Here is a 13,648-nt window from a genome sequence, read left to right as displayed (position 1 = left end):
CGGAAACTCCAGTTCATGAAGTACGCACGTTTTTTTTTTAATGCAAGCTGGACTGGAAGTCATATTTTGTGGTTGAAAACCATCGCTAATAACGAATTTTGCGTATTTTTTTGCCACAGGACTTCGCTGTTATAACGAATCCCAAATAGCAAATGTAACTGTCTTTCATAACATCAAGGCTTTATTGTAAACACACTATCCCTTCCTATGCCGAATCACATAAACAGGTGATCTCTACTTCACCTGTTCCATGGATCGGCAAGTTCGAAAGGGTAACTTTATAACATCACTAAAAGACTAAAAAAACAAACAATGTAAGTTACATCCTAAAACAAACGGACGTCACTGTAGTGCTATTCTTGTGTTGTCGAGTTCTCTAACGACACTTATTCTGATACAATCATTTATAAGTGTGCTCTTGAGTTGAATGTTACTTGTTAGTTTTACATGAAAGTTCTACCACTTGAACGTACTAAGCATAGATTTTACCCTCTAGATTTAGATGTTGGGAAAACACGCTGGTGTTGAATAGTTAGTGCTGGTCAGGATTGAGCCTAACATAAATACAAGTTTTATACCTCCAATATGTATTCTGTATGTTAGTATGGTAATATAGAATTATTTAGAGTAAACTAACAAGAAATAATACGATTACTCAATGACTAGAATAAGAGTTTTGAATCATAATAAGTAAGTACTATAAGTTACTAAATATATAATTCTTCACGTGGACACCACGACGTATCTAACCCTCCTCCCGCCCTCTGCCTCGCTCTCCAGTCTGGTGAGTTATGGTTCACGCCGAATGTTTACAATCGGAGAGTCGGGTCAAATTAGTAACGGTTATTAGGGGCAGATAATTAAGTTTTTAAACGATTTGAAACTAAAGGGAGGCTGTTTTCACTGGGGGTGAAAGGTGGTGGAAGGGAGTGGAAGAGTGGGGGGGGGGGGGGTAATCGTCATTCTCGAGCTACTGATAGTGTTTTAAAGCAAATAATTTCAGCCGCAGCATTGGTAGTGTCGAATTCACAAATTATCAATTACTGAAAAGTAAAAAATAAAACAACTAAATAGCGGCGTGTGCTATGCCGCGGGTCGGCTCATAATTTATAAAAAGACAGTTTTAAAAAGTAAAAAAAAAACTGCCTGTTCATCTAGAGCAGGGGTCTCCAAACTTTTCAGCCCGAGGGCCGCATTAACTATCAGATATCAGTTCGGGGGCCAGAGTTTCTTCCAAGCATCTCTTTGGGGTGGCGGTATCCCGGTACCCCCTCCCCCCCCCCCCCCCAACGAAATATATACACATTTTAAATGCACCCCCCCCCTACCCTGGAGAAAAAGTTTGAAAGAAACATTGTCGGGGGCCAACAACACACTCGAGGTCCAAGTATGTTCTCCTTGGGCAAACACAAAAACCCACCCGCCATTTTTGAACTTGTCTCTAAGGAGGTAATTTGCTTGCTGTTCAATGACCTCCATCTGCAGTTCATCTTGGCAACAGGTTACATTTGCTTCAAATGGGTTTTGAAACAGTCTCACTTCTGCCTTTGAATCCTAGTCAGAAAACCGCTACTGAAACTGCAGTTGGAGGTCTTGTTAGCAGTTTTCACTATTTGAGTCACAATGTTTCCATCAATGTCTGCAACACGGAGGGCAATGGTATTTGCACCCAAAGCTACATTTTCAAATTGTTTTGAATTTTCGGGGCAAAGCTCCTCAGCCATTTCTAACAAACATTTTTCTCCGTGAACAAAAAGATCTCCGCGGGCCGGATAAGAGGACCTCGCGGGCCGTAGTTTGGAGACCCCTGATCTAGAGTAAACGAAAATAAACATTTCCTGAGTTTTTGGGTGACAACAGTCAAGTAATGACTTACAATTATAAAACTTTAATTAATTAAGCTTTGTTATCGTCTAACTAGATGTCTCACACCCTACCCAGCTGCTGTGCCTCTTGAAGAGCTCTGTGACAGGGCTTTTACAAATGGGTTTTTGATTAATTTAAAAAAAAAATATTAATGAAATAAAGAGCTATTTTTTCATGCTAATTTTAAAGAATAAACTCCTTCCCAAAACATTGCAGGGAAAATATTGATGTAAAAACTGCCAATTTTAAAACTCCCATTTAATTTTAAATTCATAGCATGTTGCTTTATCTCCATTATCACAGCAGAGAATATTTAAGCTTGTTCTGAAAATCATGATACATGATTTGCACTGAATTGTGTGAATTTGCTAATTATTATTATAATTGTTTTATATTTAAAATGTATATTTACTACAGACTATTATTCTATATAATGTGACATTTCTATAGCCCTGGAAGTGCCTACTGTTATACAAAAATATATGACAAATTAAGAAATACAAACGAAGTTCAAAACAATATGGAACATACACAAAACAATAATCAAGGTGTCAATATTTTAATACAATAAAATACATGCACAAAATTTACAATTTTTATAATTTACAACAGAAATACACCAACCCTATTAAGTAGGAGTTCTACTTAACATAGCGGTGTGATTGTCATTCTTAAATAGGGGAGACAACTAAAATCAAAGTTCAGAAGGAACTTAACCCTACCACACATAAAACAACTAAAATTAAATGGGAAGAAAACCACACAATTTTAAAAATAATAATTGTATGATTCAATAGTTCTAAGTGCTGCTAGGCATGTAGGCCTTGGTTTGTTTTTAAAAATTGATATATGATTGTGTTTTGGTATCACAAGCTGCTATTTACAAAAGTGAAGTCAATGACTTCTCTCCCCTTTAACACAAATTCAAACAGTTTTTCTTACTCCAATAAATGCAGTCATACACTAAAAAATAAAAGATGACTGGAAAATATTCAGTCTTTAAAATGTACGAAAACAATAAATTTACTTTTAAATACATACTGGGATGAATAATATTATAACATAAACTAAATGTGAGCTTTAAGTAATAAAATAAAAAAACAGTCGACTTCAGTGAAATTGTTATTCACTTAAAACATTACAGTATACACAGTTTAGTATAAGGCTATACAATATTTTAAATGATATGTTGGCTACTAGCAATGGTATAGTTATAGTGGGTACAGGAATAAATGAACGTAACATAGAAAGATATAGAACAAGTATGGATTTCTGTATATTAAGGAGAGTTGAGACAGTAGCACCATATCTGACTGGTCAAAACAACTTTAAACTAATAATATTTAAGGAGGAGCATAAAACTTAAAATAATCCACAGAAAAGATTTTAAACAAATTAAAATTTCCACGATGAATAATTAGCTCAATTAGCTGCCTTCAAAATTATTGCCTGATATTATCTGAGTCTCAGATGAATATTATGCAGATGTAGAAATTTGAAAACCTCCCAGCTAATTTTAATCCCAAATTGATTTAATCTGGTTTGACTATTAAGGTAAAGCTAAAAAAATATTTGCTAAAATGGAAAAGTGCCCCAACCTGCATAGGTGACTGCAAGCTAAAAAATACTTGATGTATGACTATACCAAGCATCAATTTTAAAACTGATGATGAAGGACCACATTCAAGTTTTAAGTGTGGTAAATTTCTTTGTTCTCCTAGATCTTACTGAAGAAACCTTGAATACAGGTAACTGTTTAGTTTAACAAGTTTTCTTAATTTTTAGCTTGCTACTTTTAATAGAATTTTTTCTAGTGGAAATGTAAATGCTATCAACTGCGCACAAGTTAATATATTTTTTAGACTCCAGAATATTTGTGCTCTATATTTTTCTGAAAAATTTTCATCCTAAAAAAATGTATCTTCATTCATACTAACACTTCTTTAATGCAATGAAATGGAAAAAAAAAGAAACAAAAGAAATACTGCCATTCTTGTTAAATATGTCAGCTGCTCTTATTGTTTTAGTCCATCTGTTAGTTAAAAAAAGCTTTAGGGAGGAAAAAAACTTTGCTGTTGCCAGGTTGATATGAGTGACATTATTATCCCCCTTTTTCTGCACAAATCCAGTTTAAAACTATATCTGAACTTTCAGTTATGAGATTTTTTTTTAAAAAGTATTCATAATTTTGTAAAAAAAAAATGTATGTTATATAAACCAAATTAATTATTGGAAAATAATAGACCTCTTATGATTTACCCAGTTGTATCTATACACAGACAAGAATTCTCCTCCCTATCATCAAGCTGTGAGGTTTCATCTAACAGTGATTTGGACATTACGAAATGATCAGCACTGGGACGAAAGTTTCCAGACATATCAGACATATAGCAGTTCAAAACAATTTAACATTAGCATGTATTGTACGCATTAATGCTTATTTCTACTTTAATAATTAGAAATTATTACTTCAAAGGGAGACAAACATAACATTTGTAGGCAAACAATCTGAAAACACATTCTTCAGTTAGACAGTATTAAAACATACATTAAATATGAGCACCATGCATTGTGTACAATATTTACAATAAATGTCAGCATAAAAAGCTTATGTGACATGGAGAAATTGCACAAAAACCTTATAAAAATTATTTTCTATTTTCTTGACTAGTTATCGGAGTGTACAATAGCCTAGCAATTAAAAAAAAAAACAACTGTGGTTTTAAAAAAGCAATTTAAAAAATTACACTTTTCAAAATATTGTTAAAAAATATGAATAAAAATTGAAATTTTAAAATAATTTAAAGTTTGAATAAGATATTACATTGAAAATATGTCGGGTAGAAATTTAGAAAAAAATATGAAGAGACATTTGTATTAAATGAGCTCACTTGTCATTTTGTGCAGTGGAAAGAAGAATGAACTAAATTTATGTTAATTGCTATTTTACAAAAATTCTAACCTTGCAGAATTATTATAAATAAAACAAACATAGTGATTTATATATCAATACAACATAGTGCTTCATTAAAATTGTACAAATAATTTTCTGATCATTCTTTTTGTTTATATCTAAAAAAACTATTTTAATGCTGTAAAATTTATTGAGACTGTTAAAAAAATAACGTAAAATATTTAGTAAAATTTCAAATGTGTTTTAAAACAATTAACATTTTTTAAAAAGTGCATTGCAACAAAAGCCATGATTTTTAAACAGTTTGTTTCTGGTAGCAGGTCAGGCAAAGACCTCTGACCTCTTCTGTATATAAAAACTTAACTCTCCCTACTGAAACACCCAGTTTCGTCATCTCTACTGACCACATTTATTTCTAAACAGAGGTTGTCTGTGGTAGAAGGCCAGGCAAAGACCCCTTCTGTATAGTGGTGAACTTACTCTCCCTACTGAAACACCCATCTTTGCTGACCACCTGGTCCATTGCACTGATGCTGCTGTGGCGCTTGGACTGGCCCTCGGGTGGCCTCAGCGTTGTTGTCTTCTGACTAGATGTCTCACACCCCACCCAGCTGCTGTGCCTCTTGAAGAGCTCTGGTCCAGGTCTTTTACAAATGGGTTTGATAACAAGAAGAGTTGTCTCCGGTGAGAGAATTCTCACTTCCTTGTTGGGCGAGGTTTTTTTGGAAGAGGTTTTCGGTGAGAATTCAGACAAAGAATGATGGGACGTGCCGTTATTTTGCGAGGTGAGATCTTTTTTTAAATTGTTGTTTGTTTCATACTTGACAGACTGCTCTGTGAGTGTTTCCTGTGATGAATTTTTTGATGATTTATCCTCCTCTTCAACATCATTTAGCTTCATGTCTCTGATTATCTCTTGTAAAACTTGTGTGGAATTTTTAACATCTACATCCTTTTTAACTTCCTTTGGAACTTCTGCCTTTTTAACTTCCTGTGTTTCAACAACTTTTTTAACTTCCTTCAATTCAACAACTTTTTTAACTTCCTTTGGAGATCTGCTACCTGAAGACACTATTTCAAAACTTTTATTTAATGTTTGTTCTGACTTCGTTAAGCAAAGTCTTCTAAGGTCTTGTTCTGCAATGCCGTTGATCTTTGGATCTTTAATAGGCTTACACTTATAAATATCTTTACTGGGTTCCTTGATACAAAATCCTTTTTTGACTAGTTCAGAATCACTGTTTAATGAGGAAAGACTAGAATGCTGTATTGGTATGGGTGCGGAAATCTTCAGTTTAGAAGGATCGGAGTCAATCTTTAGGTCATCTCGTACTTTCTTCCCAAAAGCTCTGCCAAGAGAGCCCTGTAAAAAAACAAGGATGAAACAATTAAGCTCCAATGTTGAAGGATAGGTGAATGGGTTAATTACATCAACAAGCTTGTAGTTTTTGTTATTTATAGGTATGTCATGCACTCATTAAGATAAATAATTATTATTATGGTTATTTGAATTTATTTTTCTAACCCCTGATAAAAAATGCTTTTTACATGTTAGATATTTAATGACAATGTAAATTGCAAATATTATTACAATAATAATAATAGTAATAATGATAAAAATAATAGTAATAGTATAACTTTATAAAATAGAAATTTAGCCACAACAAACTACAAAAATTCATATTTTTACAGTAAAAGAGGAAAAGCAAAATGTGCATCAACCACAGCACAAATTCTGAAGTAAAATAACTTCTACAGATAGATTCTCCACACACAAAAACTTAAAAGAACCTTTATTTTCTTTGTACTAAAATAATACATTTTAATAATTAAGTGATAACTAATATAACATGGAAATTACTGAACAAAATAAGCTCCTAAAGAAAAAAATCTAAGCAAAGTTAATTAAACACTGAAAAAGGAATGATGAAACTAAAAAGAGAAAAGAAAGAATATTCATGCTGCAAAAAAAAAAAAAAATTAAAAAATTCATGCAGTGAATTATCAGACAAGTCATGCCCTTGTTATTTAAGTCTATATGAACTGGTCAGATTAATTACTGGCACACTGAAGAGTTAGTTCACATATAGTTCATACATCAGGTGCAATCAGCATTTCATTATGTTATCATCTCATCAGCATTTCATTACGTTATCATCTCATCAGCATTTCATAACGTTATCTCTAAAACAATCTTATCCCCATCATTTAATGGGTTGTCAAACCCAACATTTTAACAATTTCACTCCCCCCCTTTCCCCCAGCCAAAAACAAATTCTTACCCCCACAGGTTGACATGTCTGGTGATTTTGCATGCAGAAAGAGAATGTGAGAAATAAATATAAGGAAAAGCCTCCACCAGACAATTATGTCAATTCTCACAAACCCTAAAACTCAGTCTTGACCTTCCTTCCTCCGCTGACTTCCTGCGACCTTTGTCCTCTAGGACCCTGAGTCCCTTGTCCTGTGAACCCTTGCGGTTCTTTGAGGAACTGTTTTTGTTGTCACCCCCTTTGCATTCTGCAGTGTCTAAGGCAGCTCTGTTTAAAACAACAACCAATAGGTTAACATATAGGTCTGATAACATTTACACTATAATATAAAACAGTTATCAGTAAATTTATACATCTTAAAATCATTGGTTTAGAATGTATAGTGTTATTTTCATCACTTTTTATTCCAGAGGAAATAAGAATGCAAAGCTAAATCTCAGCAAGAACAATAATAAATAATAATAATGATAGTATAATAATAGTAAAATTGATAATAATAATTAATAAGCCCCCACCTTTTTCAATTTTATATAATTAATTGTTACCATACAACAAAATAATAGAATTAGAAGCTAAGAACCAAAAAGCAGACACTTTAAATAGTATATTAAAACAATATATATAATATTCTTATTCCTGATCATGTTATGCATCTCATACATATTATAGAATAGACTGTTACAGTAAACCATTGTTCAGCTGAAGAAAGCAGTAAACCAAACAAAACAAAATTCTTAGGGTTGAACCAAATGATCCTAAAAAATTACTTTTATAAACACTAAAATAGTTTTTAAGTGTTCATATTATGTGCAGTGTGGTAGATGAAGAAAATAAAATAAAATGAAACATTTTTTTTTAACCTAAACTGAAGAGGTGAAAATAGGTTGCTCAGTATTAACTGTAAACCAGAAATTTGGTATAAAGTCTGTTTATAACAAAAATAATTATGAAATAATAAAATTAACAAAGCTTCTACTAAATGCCACAACATAAACCAAACACAACGTGACCAATTTATCAAAGTGTTCTTTGTGCAGATAGGGAGTTTATATAAATTGGGGAGATCTATGACGTGGGACAAAATATGTTTTATAATAAATTAAGAGGTCAGCTAATTTAAGAACACCTCCATTAATACCTGAGAATTTTCATTCCTTTTTGGTAAGACCTGAAAATCATCATGCAAGTTTTGACAATACAGTTATTTCACACCATTATAGCAAAATAGTGTTTTTGTGAGTTTGTTCAATCTGATTAGTATTTGTGGACAACTAAAATGGTAGAAGTATTAAAAGAAGTCTACTTTTAACAGGCAATGTGGAATTCTATTTTTAAAAATATGATGCAGGATTTTAGAAAATTATTTTTTTTCTCTTTCTAACGAATAAGTAATAATGTAATAAAGTAAGTGTGTTCATGAAAGGTAAAGTCATTATGTAAATGAAAAGTTAAAAGTATACACTATTTTTCTAGTTAAAAAGCTTTAACAGTGTGATGAAACAGATTCAAGCAATTATAAATATGCATTCTTAAGATTCCAAATGACTTCACACTTCTGACAGGGGATGGGGTGGGGGTGTGGGGGCAGGGGTCAAACAAGTTAACTTCCAGTATATCCCAAACTCAATTGTTTTAATTGGAAAAGTTTAGGGTTGTTTAATAAGTAATATTCCCAGTCATCTTATATATAACTATATATATATGTGTGCTAAAATTTTTATTTTATTTTAAGGGCACTCATACTTGCATAAATACAATAATGGAAAAAGTATTAATATATATCAATACAGAGTAACAAAAGATGTGATGATAAAAAGAAATTTATGATTGCACATTGGAAAAGTAGGGTATACCTGGCAGGTTTTAAAATATTATCCAGCTCTGAGGCTAAATGTCTCCTGATGTATGACTTAGATGGAGGGATCCCCATTATGGCTGCAAGAGTATCGGCATTAAAAGATGGCTCCAGGACCATTAAGGCTCCGTGTACCCCACTCTCAACAAGGCTTTCACAGTATTCCTGTCAGACACAACACATTTAGAGAAATTAATATCACACTATCGTTAGAGTAAAGGGTTAAGATTTTCTTTAATGAAAACAATCTTTAAAAATTTAGAATTTTTGGCATATATTTTTATGGCCTTGTAAAAATTCTAAAGTATTAAAACATTAATTTTTTTAAAAATTTGATTAAACTGAAAATAATCTTAGAACTTTGATTCCTTAATGAGTAATAATTATTGATTAATTGAAGATATTCAAAATGAGTAGCAAAAACGTACACCCAGATCAATTGATCGTGTCCACTTCATCAGTCTTTCATTAGTCCATACAATTAAATCAGTATCTTTGTCTTCACATAAGTTGCGACGATGGTATAGTTTCTATGTAAATAAAAAAGGGATGCATGATTTTAGATAAATTAGGAATTGTTAAAGAGATAATTAAAAGGAACAACACTAAGATGACATATATAAAACTAAATAAAGCTTAGATTTATACATAGGATAGATAATAGATAATTACTAAAACAACAGAAATTTAAAAAAAAAACCTAACCCAAATAGAATGTAATGTTAACTCTTAAAACTTTTATTATTCACTCACAGAATAAACATAGCATTTTAAAGACAAGAAAACAAACCTCTTTGTTAAAATCAATCCTCCTCAGCAGCTCAATCGCATGAAGAATGGAAGACTGGTGGAACTTCCTGTGGACAGAGAAATGCTTTTCCAGGTCACGGCGTGTTAGTGTATTCAAGACATGCCCATCACACAGCTGCTCCTCAAATATGTCTGTGTACTGTGGAAGGCCAAGGTCAGGCAAAAAGCGATGTGCAATCCACGTGGGATCCATTTCACTGGCTTTTAAATATTTTCTGGCAAATATAGAAATAAGTATTCACATTTAGAGAAGATGATAAATGCATTCAGTTACATGTTTGCAGGTAAGTTAATAATAGCTCAAATGTGAAAATTAGCAGTCTTTACAGCCATTTTAAAACACTACAGGGGTATTATTTTCTTGTCAGAGGACCAGAAACTCCTTATTGCATATTGAGTTGAGACCAACCAATCACATGTTTTGGAGCCATAGATTTATATTATATGTTTATGTGGCTAGCATCAATGTCTATCATCATCATTTCTTGTTCATGCCCAAGACACATGGGGCAGATGAAGTAGTTCATTTGCTTCAGAGACCTCACCATATGATGGGATAATGTGGTCAGCATTATGCCCTGCAGCCTTAGTTTCCCTAACATGAGTTAGGTACCCATCAGAGCTGGGTGGACTCAGGGACATTCCACTTATTTGAACCCGGATTCAAACTTAATTCAAAATAAATAAATAAATAAATTTAAAAAGCTGTAGCTTTATTTCTAAATTTTAATATCCCAGAAAAAAATAGTGAAAATGTTTACATTTCATTAGGGTTTCTATGCTGTTCAATAGCTATTCTGAGTTTCCTTCTGTGCATTGTGTTGGTTACTCCCAAAGCTGCACTCAGTTCACTGTCACTTAGGCCGAGTAGGATCTATCAAACAAACAACACCATTACTTACAAGACACATTGTAAACATGTTCCCAACAAATAGTTTATAAACACTTTTAAATAAATAAAACTGTAATAAAAACAAAATGCTTGATTCTCACAATAGTCATTGTCGACAAATAAGTTGTAAAGGAAAACTGAATATAGTATAATAAATACTAAATTTACACACCATTTTGTAAAGCTCGAAGAGAAAAAATTTGTCTTGTATCTACCTTAGCAACATTACACAAATTAATTATCAATAAACTTCCTTAAGTTATGACAATCAGCTGTGATAATAAAACTACTTACCCTTCCACTCTTCACATTCATGAGACAGTTCTGGGCATACATTGGCATGGCTAGTGTGATCTCCAGCCAAGCCAGTACTTGGTGAGCCCTCCAATCTCTCATGTGGACACCCACCATTTTTTCTATTGTGTTCAGTTTTTCCTGGTAGTTGTCCTGACTTAGTACACACAGTTTAGGGCTTGTGTCTGAAAATAATATTTGTAGAGTTAACTTAAGGTTTAAATACACTTAACTGCCTATTATAGCAATAATCATTTCTTTTGATTTCTAATAGAATTCATTATTTATTTTTCCTTAGTAGTGTAGCCTAAAAAATAACCAAAATAATGAAAATGTTACTGTTTGATAACTGACAGGCAAGATTGAAAAAAAATTTCATAATGTTAAAAAGATAAAAAAAAACGTCATTCTTAATTGTGATTTTAAAGAGAATTCCTTTGAGCTGTTTCAGCCAATACAACAGCAAATTTTAAAAATTATATATAAAGTATATATATATATATATATATATATATATATATATATATATATATATATATATATATATAAGTATATCTGCTTCTGTTCTATAATGACACAGTAGTATTGAAATGATAGATACTATAACTGATTTATTATAATCATACTGATGTTACTTTTCAACAAATTATGTAATGACAAGTAAATAAACATAATGGTCTAAGCATTAATTTTTAATAACAGATCAAAACAGAATATTAGTATCTAAAACTCAGCTCTGAACATTAGTGCATTAAAAAAGGAAAACAACATGAATACCACAACAAAAACATACCATCAGCTATCAAGCTCTCTGCATGTGGCAGGACAATAGATCGTCTCATCCGACCTTTGCTGAACACCCGTGACAGGGAACCAAAGCTTTTCTTCTTTTTCTTGCTGGGTTTAGACTCCAGAGGTATCTCAAAGTCAGAGCTCTGTGTGAACCACTTGAAGACAAGGCTAGATGCATCAGTGGAGTCTGTGGTACTGATAGGACTTGTGCTAAAAACTGGAGGAAATAAAAAATTCACAATGCAAACATGATTGCTGTATTTCTAATTTCTTGTATGCATTTTGTGCTACATCAGGGGTTTTGGTAATACAGAATCATTTTAGGGGTGTTTAAATGTCACTTTAAGAACCACTGCGGTATTACATTAAATGTAGTGATTAAGTGGCTTAATAGGTATTTTGATTATGGAGGTGAAGCAGAGATGTAAAACTGGTAATCCATTTACAGGGCTTGAAGAAGGTAAAAATTAATGCTACAAGTCAGGATTCTCAGCTTTTAATGTAGTGGATATATAAACCATCTGTATGAAATTTTAAGCTGCTAAAATCTACAGCCACAAGCTTACTCTGTGCTCCGTTGTCCTGGTCAGCCTGGAAAGTGCAGTTAAGAACAGAGGACTCTTCCATTGTAGAAAACCCATTGTCATCAGCAACAGCAATATCATCATCTATGTCAGTGATGATTGTGTTTGGTCCTGTTGTTGAGGTGATGTTGTTGTCTTGGCTTGCCAGTTGCTCCTGCACCTGGGGTAAATGAAATACATTTTTTAAAAATCAAAACAGCATACATTTTGTATCAATATTTCACATAGTTTATCTTAATGAATAAGATATTTCTATCTATGAATTTTTTGAAACTAGCTATCATGAATTAAGATTTATCATCCTATCCAATTCATGCCCAATGCACATGGGGCAGATGAAGTGGAGTTCAAGATTCAACATATGATGGGATAGTGTGGTGGCACTATGCCCAGCTGCCTTAGTTTTTACTAACTTGAGTTCAGTACTTATCAGAGCTGGGTGGAAATTCTACTGACTTTAAGCCAGATTCAAACTTGAGACTTTCAGATTAACAGTCTAGCTCTCTACACCTAGACCACACCCTCTCATATAAATTAAGATTACTTAACATTATTTGTTAATGAAATGGTGATTATAAAGAAAATGGGAGATGAAGCAAGCACACAAATATAATTATGCAAAAATCAATTTGCAGTAATAAAATAGAAAATAATAACAGTTATATTTACTTAGTAAATTAAAACTAAAAATTATATTTCCTTTACTTTATGAGAAGAAAAATAAATTAAAGGTTATGTTGTGATGATACAACAAACCTAGGATGAAAGGCTAAATTAAGAAAGCTAAATAAAGACATTCAGCAGGTAAATTTGCTTATTAGTTCCATTCATTTATTTGAATGGTTACACTTGTTTTTCTTAACGTGTCTTATAATTAGGTTACAGATAATTGAAGTTAACAAGAAATGTGTGGTATTCTTTCAGCAAACTTAAAAAACATTCTAAGAAAAGTTTTTAAAAAAAAGCTAGACCACCCTCATTCAGCCCAGACAAAGAACAAAAAGTTTCTGACATCAAGGATTTTTTTTCTTAGATTACTTGGCAATTGTCTCCCTTGGAAGTTTACTTAGTTACTTCTAAAGAGGGTGTGATGTTTTATTTTAAAAGACTACCTCTTTTAACTTGGTCTCCATCTCCTTCAGGGTCTGCTCTCTGTTGTCCAGCTGGGTCTTGAGGAACATGGCCCTCTCAGCTGCATCCTTAGCTTTCGTGATGATATCCCACTTCTCATTCTCTACATCTTCCTTTTCCTTGGCAAGCTATCATACACAAATAAGTAGGTAAATTAGAAATTAACTTGTTATGTTTTATGCATAGCCAAAAAAGAATTCATTGAATACACATATGCATTTTAAACCAGTCAAAACA

The 13,648-nt window shown here is 32.5% G+C and overlaps 1 protein-coding gene across 5 annotated transcripts in view; it reads right to left on the bottom strand.

The window, feature by feature from the left end:
• Positions 1-4,059: 4,059 nt before the first annotated feature.
• Positions 4,060-13,648, bottom strand: part of LOC131930401 (kazrin) — a 74,209-nt gene continuing 64,620 nt past the window's right edge. For 3 of the 5 annotated variants that reach the window (XM_059286864.1, XM_059286861.1, XM_059286866.1), the window contains 11 exons: positions 13,393-13,539; positions 12,263-12,440; positions 11,698-11,913; positions 10,905-11,089; positions 10,480-10,592; positions 9,699-9,933; positions 9,337-9,438; positions 8,907-9,073; positions 8,192-8,221; positions 7,167-7,320; positions 4,060-6,143 (listed from right to left, as the gene is read on the bottom strand). In XM_059286864.1, coding sequence (XP_059142847.1) covers positions 5,196-6,143; positions 7,167-7,320; positions 8,192-8,221; positions 8,907-9,073; positions 9,337-9,438; positions 9,699-9,933; positions 10,480-10,592; positions 10,905-11,089; positions 11,698-11,913; positions 12,263-12,440; positions 13,393-13,539 — 2,475 coding nt within the window. In that variant the 3' untranslated portion in view covers positions 4,060-5,195. The remainder of the gene's footprint in view (positions 6,144-7,166; positions 7,321-8,191; positions 8,222-8,906; positions 9,074-9,336; positions 9,439-9,698; positions 9,934-10,479; positions 10,593-10,904; positions 11,090-11,697; positions 11,914-12,262; positions 12,441-13,392; positions 13,540-13,648) is intronic. The other 2 variants (XM_059286863.1, XM_059286862.1) reach the window with 2 other exon arrangements.

Source organism: Physella acuta, unplaced genomic scaffold (genome assembly GCF_028476545.2).
Source record: "Physella acuta isolate Inbredline_101_S28 unplaced genomic scaffold, ASM2847654v3 ptg001768l, whole genome shotgun sequence".
NCBI classification, from domain to species: Eukaryota; Metazoa; Mollusca; class Gastropoda; family Physidae; genus Physella; species Physella acuta.
This window is presented reverse-complemented; position numbering and strand designations above follow the sequence as displayed.